At 47.4% G+C, this 9,943-nt stretch overlaps 1 protein-coding gene across 1 annotated transcript; it reads left to right on the forward strand.

The window, feature by feature from the left end:
* Window positions 1–956: 956 nt before the first annotated feature.
* LOC149360718 (cuticle protein 16.8-like) lies at window positions 957–8,915 on the forward strand. Its single transcript, XM_089572495.1, has 3 exons — window positions 957–1,157; window positions 5,615–5,674; window positions 7,173–8,915. The coding sequence occupies exons 1-3, from the start codon at window positions 1,155–1,157 to the stop codon at window positions 7,437–7,439; spliced, it is 330 nt and encodes a 109-aa protein (XP_089428621.1). The 5' UTR covers window positions 957–1,154; the 3' UTR covers window positions 7,440–8,915.
* The last annotated feature ends 1,028 nt before the right edge of the window (window positions 8,916–9,943 follow it).

The raw sequence follows: 9,943 nt of genomic DNA on the forward strand, positions 1-9,943 counted from the left end.
CGCCGACCGTCTCGGTGCGACACGCCGCCGCGGCGGGATCATCATCTTCATCGCTCTCACCGCCAATTAACCGGTCGCCTTTTAACCCCCGCCTGGGCTCGGAAGAAGCGACTGCTTTAACAGGGTTCCCGATCTGTAATACAATTGTGCACGCTCGGTCCATGCGCTGGAGGCCTTTCCCAGCGGCCGCATGATTGAGGCCTGCCAACCCCGGAGGACGCCTTGACCCGGCGGAGGAGGAGGAAAAGGAGGAGATGAGAAGGAGGACGTATGCACTCTCTAACAAGTGGTCCGCGCTGCCTCGTTTACGTGTGCACGCGAACACTTTCCCCCGCGTTGTTTTCAGCGCATCGCACGAGGATAGCGAGCTCCTCCACCGCGCGCGCTGGTCTACACGTCAGCGGCAGCAGCTGAAGGTGAAGGCCACACCCGCAACAGCACGCGATGGTGGCCCGCGAGGAAGAAACCGGCCCGCAACGTAGAGTAACGAACGTGTAATTCGGGTCCGCTCTCTCGCCGTATAATGTATGCTCCTGCGGCTCGTCCCCCGCAGTGCGGTGTAGATGGAGGCCTAAGGGGGAGGCGGTAGCGATGGTTCGGCTGCGTATGCGTATATGCTAACGCCGGGCATCCTTGAGGCACTTCGCGAGTAAGAGCGGAGCGAATCTCGGCACGGGGGACACCATTACGCTCGGCTCCCTCACTTTTTTCCTCCCTGTTCTGCACTCTCACCTTCGCGGACGATGCTTTGTGCGCGCTCGCCGCTGCTGCTTCTTCACTGTCCTGGAGGCTTTTGGATCACACGCTGTAAAGAAAGAGGGGAGGAGGTGATTGTGTGTGAGGCAATGACGTCTTCGCGGTCGAAGATGGGGGTGGGGGAAAGAGGGGGGGGGGTAGTCTAAGGTAAGGTAAGGCTACCGGGTGACCAGAAGGGGTCGCTGGAAGGGCGGGGGAGGGCACGGAAGGATCGGTGGCTCTCCTTCGGTGTCCGTATAAAGGGCGACCGTCGTCTAGTGCACGGCGTCACTTTGTGCGAGCTGTGTGCGCAGACCAGCGGTCCCGGAAAGCTCTTCTCCGTCTCTTCGCCGCGCATATCGGTGTACGTCGTTCCTGGGTCAGCGCACGAGGCTTTTTTGTCGTCGTCCGAGAGCAACATGGTGAGCAGACTGACCGTGTCGGATTTGCGTACGACGGAAGCGCAGTGGTCAAAAGGCACTGTTCGCGTTCACGCTAGCGCTAATACAGCGATGATTTTCTCCTTCAGCTCTGCTCGGATTATGCGCAGGCTGTTGCAGTCGTTCGCGCGTGTTCCGTATACCGTTGCGCTCAACGCAAAAACAAACAAAAAAAAGTCGGAATTTTTTTCATTGGTCTCGATGCCACCGATTAGCCTAAAAATGCTGTGTTTGCAGGACACACACAGAGCTGATAGAGAAAAATAGTGTCTGTTTTGCTGTCACGGGCGTCCTTTAGCTCTTTTCGGTTGGTTGGTTTATGGGGTTTAACGTCCCAAAGCAACTAAGGATATGAGAGACGCCGTAGTGGAGGGCTCCGGAAATTTTGACCACCTGGGGTTCTTTAAAGGCCGATTCACACGACGGACCGTTCGCCCGCGGCCCGCGCACTACGTGTGCATACGGCAGCACTTTGAGAGGCGCGCTGGATGCATGGATGGATGGCGGCCGACAGCGCGCCCCTCAAAGTGCTGACGTATGCACACGTAGTGCGCGGTCCGCGGGCGAACGGTCCGTCGTGTGAATCGGCCTTAACGTGCACTGACATCGCACAGTACACGGGCCTCTAGAATTTCTCCTCCAAAGAAATTCCAGCCGCCGCGGCCGGGATCGAACCCGCGTCTTTCGGGTCAGCAGCCGAGCACCATAACCACTGAGCCACCGCGGCGGCGGTTGTAATGCGGAAAACACGAGTTAAGTGAAAGTGAATGTGTCTCCATGTTCTTGATGCGTCTCCAGACTGATTTGCTCTTGCTGCACACTGTTCTCTACTCTGTTCAACCTACATTGGGACGTGCTGTAGTGGCTTCCCTATTCTTCCGAAATTCACTTGCAAAAGAAGGAGTCGCCCGTTATAGTGGTCCTCACCCGGAAGTTCTCTACCAACCAGTTGTCTTTACTAGGCTGAAATCAAAATCTGTGGTGGTACTATTGTCGTGCCAAATCAGCTGTACCATTTGGACACTACTCACTGGCTCCTCGCTTACTACTCAACCCTAGCACGGGTTAGCAATCGCCGTAAATAAAGGCAACTTGGTCATATCGCCCCCCCCCCCCCCCCCCCCCAACTCCCCCACCTTTCCGAGCTAGCGCAGTGCGTACGCTATTTGCAAAAGAAGGAAAGGCTACTTAAACCCGCGTTTATGCAGTACATCGAATCGAAAAGAAAGGCGAGACAGTGAGGCTTTAGGCTCGGTTGTAGTCATGCTGCGTTTAATCCCACTTCAGACGGCCTGTGCCTACTGATAGCAGGTAGTCAAGACGTTGAAAAAGACGGCGATGATTCAAGCTGCTGGGATTCTCTACCGCAGCGGCGCCTTTTTCGATTTGGTTCATGTTAGTGGAAGTAGAGTACTTTGAGACAAAATTGAAAGAGATAGGATTTTTTGGTGTTATCTTGAAATCTCCCAAAATGACTTTTAAATATCAAGATATTGATTCTAAGGTAATTAGATCGGGTGCTGTAGTCCACAATTGTTAAATGTTCGATATCAGCATTGTGTGTTGACTGCGCGGCAAAATTCGGCAGCTTTATTAATTACCGATAGTGATTTAATGATTTCGCGTTTGTTTTGGTAAAAGCGCAAGAACCTTAATTAATTGAATGTAGCAGTGGTAAATTTAAAGCTTCTCGAGCCTAATAGCCAGTAGTGCCAGAACTTTTTCCACCCTTTTGTTTTTACTTTATTCTCTATATTTTCTTCTACTACTATTTGCCGCTTTAAATAAATCAGTCCGAGGCATTTGAAAGGCAAAATGGCTTAGACATTCATTTAGAGTTTTGTTCTATTGGAAGAAAGGTAAAGAGGCAAAATTTCAAATAGCTGCCCAGCTTGATTATTTGCCTCTCTCAGCAAAGACATACTACACCCCGAATGGCGCAGTCAACCTCACGACAAGTGTCTGCACGCCGTTATATGCTTCGGTATTGCTTCTTAAAAACTTGTGTTACTAACACCAGACCGCCTGATATCACGCTGAAGGTGGTGAGAGCATGAAAATTATAATATTTTAAAAAGCGAAGAAGCATGTTTCATTGCGGTAACTTTTATTGTGCGATTTGTCGTACAACATCGGCAAGAGTGAAAATGAAAGATGAAAAACAATTGTAGAAAACGAAATATTTCGCCCTAAACGAACGCCAGTGATTTCATAGAAGGAATGCAACATGGCGAGAAATACTCGAAAGAAACAATGGAAACCGTTTTACAGCAAGCAAGGTATTAAGATTCTCGCTGACATAAGCATTCGAGAAGTGAACTGCATGATGGCGCAGAATATAATGAAACATAAAGACGTCTATAAATACCAAATAAACCGTAATCACATTGCCTCAAGGAAGGCAAACGGTGGATTGGTGCAGTGCGGAGCGTTGGGATTTGCATGAATTATTTGCCCCCGCGTTATTTAGTTTTAGTATTTGCATGTTCATTTTTCAAGCAAGCGACCACTTCGTAATTTTTTTGTGTAATTAACCATGATTTTGGGCCAACATTAGTACATATTGCGCTTGGTTCCAGCAAGGTTTTCAGGCTTATGAAGATAAGGCGTTTTTGCGTTTCGTTTCACATCATAAATTCAACGCGTTTAACATTGCGTTCTATTCTGGTCCCGGTTAAGTGCATCATGCCCAATTAATTCCATCGCGGGACAGAATTAAGTGCGAGTTTAAAACACTGCAGAAAACGCGTTCTGCTAATTCGCTGATTTAGTCGCCAGCGGGCAGAAATATGAGGAGAAAAATGAATTTCCATTTTAACGACGAAATGCGAGCTTGCGGAAACGTAAACAAAACGTAGAATGTTCACGGCTCATTGCAATACTTTCGATTTCTTCATCTTCATGAACCAACGGTCCCGGTTAATTCGTTTTATATTCCGGCTAACCTGCTAGAATTTAGGCATTGCTATTTACCGCTCTAGTTTTCTGATTACGTTGAAAAGGGCTATTTTTAGACGCCGTTTAACATCCACTTAAGACACGAATTTTCGAGAGCCTAACCCTATGCTAGCATTCTCAGTTGGAACTGTTTAAAGAGTATAAATTAATTAGGTGAAACTTATGGTGCTGAGCCGTCGATGCAATTGATGTTTGTATGACAGCACTCCACATGCAAATTCAGTGACCCTGTCGTCATCGTAAGGGGAGCGCGTCTATTAAAAGTTTTTCCGTGCTTTGCTGCAAAGGGATCTGTAAAGACACTTACGCAAACTCCGTATCACGCACAAAAAAAAGCCACACGTACTAAAAGCATCAAACTTCCATCGTCACGAACTAATTACGGTACAGTTATGATTTAAGATACGTTACCAACAATACTAAGTTATTATGGTGCACATTAAATTGATATTGAACTACTAACCCAGAAAAGTGTTACTGAACTCTTCATATAAATTTTGTCTGGCAGTGCCGCTACACAAAGTATGGGTGCTTTATTTCAGTTTGTGTTTCCCAGTTCCCGCATTTCTGACGATGCTTATCTTTTTCCTCTGTATTTTGCCTCTTTATTTTTATTATTACAAATAACCAAGCTATTTTTTGTATCCATGTATAAAGGTATGGTACGTCACTTGTGATGGGTGACTGGAGCTCAGTCAAGCGCAGTGAAACGGCATTTTCTTTCTTTTTCGCTGTACTTAGGATGCGAAAATAAAGCTGATTGACTGATTGAAATATAACGCGAAGTAGGTGCATGAAAAAGAACAGCAAAAGGTCTCAATTGAAGGAGACTGAGTGCTAGAGCAGATGATTCTTACTTCGAGGGCGCGAACACCGCAATTTGGAAGTTGTACTGAAACCAACCTTTATCTCCTCTCCAGCTGCTAACATTTTTGTGTTCGCGTTCCAGTTATCCTATTCACCCTACATTCTACACTGGCGATGCATGCAACGAAGCTGAGAACATATGACTCATGTACGGTAGTCTGTGCGCAGTAGGTGCGCGATGATTTTCGAGAGGGCGTGAACAATGTTCGCGTCGCGCTTCCAAGAAAGCGACATCTGTTCGCAACTGTTGGCATGACGGAGAGGGATAATGTGCATATATTGGACCACGCGGAAACGCCAGCGGATTGCCATACACCCAAAGCAGGGCCCAGGAGCTCCGCACCGCGGTCATTGAGTGCGGGTGCTCTGAGATTTAGTCCTTTTTTTGGCTCAAAGCAAACTCAGGAATACATGCATGCAAGCCTCAGAAATGCGGCAAGAAAGCAGCCAGAGTTAACGTGCTCGGAGAGCCAACTGAGCTCTGCGGGAAATTGGGGTGTGGGCTCTGTTTTTCGAGCTATGTTTTTGGTACCGGCGACTACGTAAACATTTACAAGGTTTGTTTGCTCTTAGAAGGGACCTACACTGGCCTTACGCTGATGCATCTCTTTCAGGGGCCAGTCGTCAAGTTGTTTCTTCTAGCTGTCCTGGCGGTGGCATACGCCCAGCAGCCGGTAAGACAAGTCATCCAATGATTTGACCGATGCAAGTTGCACATACCGAGTTGCAACCCGTGGTCGCACACGCTTTCACTGCCAAAAAGTTTGTTACCGAACATGTCAATACCCGTGGTAAGGCAGCAGACAAAAGCGCCAACTGAACGATGTGACGCAGAGAAATTACACACCGACAAATCTAACAAAGCATGCTTTTCTATAGGATCTGCACGCACTATGCTGTAGTTTACTGTGTTTAAAAACATGCCCGGCTCCACGAAAGAATAAAAAAAGCTGCATTAACCTGAGAACCATTCACAAATTTTAAGCTCTGTCGACCCTTAGGCGCAAATTATGCAGTCTTGAAAAGCAATGTGGCGTTCTTCAGGACTCCACACTGGATACGGGAAAGCGTCGTGGAGCCGAACCTGGCAACCGAGTTTTCATGTCTGTGTGACGACAAGTATATAAAGATACCAGAGAGGCCGAAAAATGCCGGTCACGCTCCTTCGGATACAAAGGACCGATGCCATACAAGAAACTAAGGCTTCACTCTTGAGACTCAAGTGCACATGAATGGTCTCTTAAGTGCTCCCAAAGATGGTTACCACGAACAGTCTGATGAAAGTTATGACAGCCAGTTTGCTCGTCCGCTTCGCCTCCTTCTGAGGTTTCAAGAATTACATTCCAGTGTTTGACAGGGCTTCCATCGACTTCGCAGCTTATACACACAATACGCAAGCGTCCGTGAACGGCGGCTAGTTTACGTCACTTTAAATTCGGTGCCTGCGATGTCTGTTCAGTCCTGAAGGGTTTCAAAAAGAAAAAAAAGCAACAAGGATGAGGTGGTTGCAGACGACTACCCTAAAGGCATAAACGTCTTGACATACAATTATTGAAGTTGCGGCCGTTATTGCGGATGGAAGAACTGCACAGCGCTACTTTTTGTGCAACCTTCATGTGGTAACATTTTGCGCGCAAGAACACACCTCCAGCCTCGTTGTCTCTTTCGAAGCTTGCCACGCCCGCTGTGATTATACTTTATTTTATCCGCACAGAAAGTGAGAAGCAGTGCACAACATAGCTGGGCGTCGACTTACCCTCTCTTACACTCCATCAGAGAAGTCAAGTGAGTTTTGTGGCTTGCACTTCAAGAAGCATGCGACCCCCGAAGAACGAAGCGCAGCGATACATTGCTTTGTTCAACGCAGCACAGGAACTGGATGCCCGGTCGTGTACTATAGTAAAAAAAAAAAAGGTTGATGTCAGCAGATATCGAAGCTCGGAAGAAAACCTCAGCATTTGGTCGAAGTACTTTCTCTCCCTCCACAAAAAAAACAAGGCAACGAAAAAAGATAACATTTTTAGGCCTAGCCTTTGTCGCATAAGGTGAGCCTGGTGTAGATATGCGGTGTCGTGCAGGCAGGGGCTTATTATTTTTATTTCCTTTTCGGTCGCCCCAACCTATTCTTTGTAGATACGCGGTGCAAAGTCTTTGCCTCATCCTTTTCCACAGGACGACAGCGGCCCACCGGAGCCGTACGAGTTCAAGTACAACATACAGGACGAGGAAGGCAACACGCAGATGCACGAGCAGTCCAGCGACGGCTCGGGCACCGTCCGGGGAACGTACGGCTACACGGACAAGGACGGACTGTTCCGCATCGTCGAATACGTCGCTGACGCCAACGGGTACCGCGCCATGATCAAGACCAACGAGCCAGGAACCAAAACAGGAGGCTCGGCCGACGCACCCGTAGAATCCTCCGCCCCTGACCAATAAGCGCGTCGTTTGGTGTGAAATCACGATCAGCGGTTGTCCGTCAAGCCTGTTCCGTCTCGCCGGTTGCGAAGCTCTTTGAGCTTCAGGGTTTCGGGACGACGTCCCCACTGGAGATGCAGATCCTCCTTGGCAGCTCTTTCGCAAGCCTCACTATTCTCTTGTTGGGCTGCACTAGCGGGAGGTCTATTAAGGACGTCAACGCCTGCATCATGTAATTCCCACCTCTTATGTCACACCCCACTAGGGGTCTTTAAGGTAAATAAAGTGATGTGATGGGATGCTCATCTGGAGAGCGGTACGGCTCAGTACGTGCCGCCTGTATGTTCTGTCCGAAAGCCTCGCGACTGCAGAGACTGACAGGCTGTCGACGTGTTCAGGCCTCTTTTGGTTCGGATTTTTTTAGCATGTTTTGCACCGTTGGAAGATCTTGTGAGGCTGACGTAATGGATTGCTGCTGTTGTCGCGTTGAATTATTCTTAATATTCCCAGTGAATGATCTGGCTTTCTGCCCAGCGTTTCTGGACTGAACGCGAATGGTAGCTGCCCCCAAGAGTACAAAGCAGCCTAATGAAGCACGCGATGTTTCTGTTAAAGCTTTTTCTCGCGGGATGTAGTGAGGCGAACTCTATTATTAGCACAAACAACAAAGCGTGCTTAACGCGGAGTTTCCGACTTTCAAAAAGTAGGCAGATTTTTTCCTGAAAAATGTAAATATTCTGGACTTTGACTGGCCTTATTAAACAGCCCGAACAATAGCCAATGAGACTTATTCTTCAAGCAGCTGCACAGAAAATTTAGAGCTGTCAAAATTTTAATAGAATTCTTGTGCCGGCCTTTGTACTAGGAAATGCCATGTGATATATGAAAGCGTGTAATTGCTGTTGACTGCAGCCACTATGTTCATTTTCCGTTTTATTTACTGTGCGCTCCAGAGCGCGCTTTCTACTGCCGAAAGCAACTAACCGGGACAGAGTGCAAGCTTTGTAGCTTTTTGTGTGTGTGGTACGTGTGGTTCTGTCGTCTATGTGGTTACCTGCAAGAGAGATTTATTTATTTATTAGCGCTTCTGTGATGTCGATGTGTCGCTTACGCACCTGTGATGCGCATGCCATAAGGGGCACTTGTTTCCATACGGGTTTCTCTCTTTTGTGTTCGCGCGCTGGTTCTCGCAGTCGTGCTACGTGGCAGAGGGGTTTATGTGGGCACTCACTCCGTTGCATTGTGGGGTCTCGAGTGGGATATACCTGGCGCATGTTCTATTAGTGGTATTTCCTTGCTTATGGTTTCATGAAGGATAAAGCAGCTGTAGCTTGGCTGTGGTTCCTCAAATAGGTGCCCTCTGTTTAACCTATAGGTTCCCTCTTTCAGCCTCTGCGTTTTTGTTGCGGATGATGGCCTTTAATACGCAAAAGTGCTTTGGTCTGTGGACGTCATGGTTTGCTTTTTGAAGCGTCCAATAAAGAGTTTTTTGGTATAGTAATGCCTCCTTTCTCACTGTTTGGACCAACGCCAATCGTTTCATCAAATACAACCAAATGCAAAGAGCCATGAGCATGAAATGATATGACCGCCATGCATAAAGAACAGCGAAAATGCAGAGATAGTCTGGCTCAACCTAATAAGTATAACACCATCTGCCGGGCTGGTTGGTTGCAATCTATATGTATCAGCAGCGCGAACACAAAACGGAAGAAGAAGGAGAAGAGATAGTACAGAGCGCTGAACTTGCAACTTTTTTTTTGGACAAAACTAAACCCGCACTTACATACACACATCAGGTAAAAGCTCACCAGGGGAAGTAATCAAGGCGCGCTATCAAACAGGGACCCACACGATGTCCGGGGCATCAAAAGATAACAAGAATCGCACTATACAATGCGTTTCATGAAATGAAGCACGAACGACATGCGGAAAAAAAGAAAATGCGAAAAAACAGGGTTTAGTGTGCGCGAATGACAAAAAGATAGAAAAAATGAACAAAAAAAAGTTTGAAGGCGAGAATTCTGCCAAAGGCATGAGGAGGCGAGAAGACAGTGAAAAGGTTAGCTATACGCTAACCTTAGGTTAGCGATACGATTATACTATACTCATTGTATAGTGTGACTTTTGTTATATTTTGATGCCATGGACATCGTGTGGGTCCCAGTTTAATCGCGCGCCTTGATTGCTCCCCTTGGTGGGCTTTTACCTGGTGTGTGTATATAAGTGAGGGTTAAGATTTTGTTCAAATAAAAGTTGGAAGTTCAGCGCTCTGTAGTATCTTTTCTCTTTCTTCTTCCGTTTTGTGTTCGCGCTGCTGATACATATTAACCTAATAAGGAATGGTGCAGAAACTAAGCCGTTGAGTCTGCTTCAAACTTGACGCTAAAAGTCTAGCACATGCGTTATTCCTTAGTGTGCGCCACGTAGAGGTGCTGCTCGCTGTTTGACCGTCATGACAACGACAGCACAAAACCAATATAGCATATAGCGTTTGCGATGCCTTTGCGATGCATAACAATATG

This window comes from Amblyomma mixtum, chromosome 2 (assembly GCF_055824585.1).
Source record: "Amblyomma mixtum isolate Tamu chromosome 2, ASM5582458v1, whole genome shotgun sequence".
Taxonomy (NCBI): Eukaryota; Metazoa; Arthropoda; class Arachnida; order Ixodida; family Ixodidae; genus Amblyomma; species Amblyomma mixtum.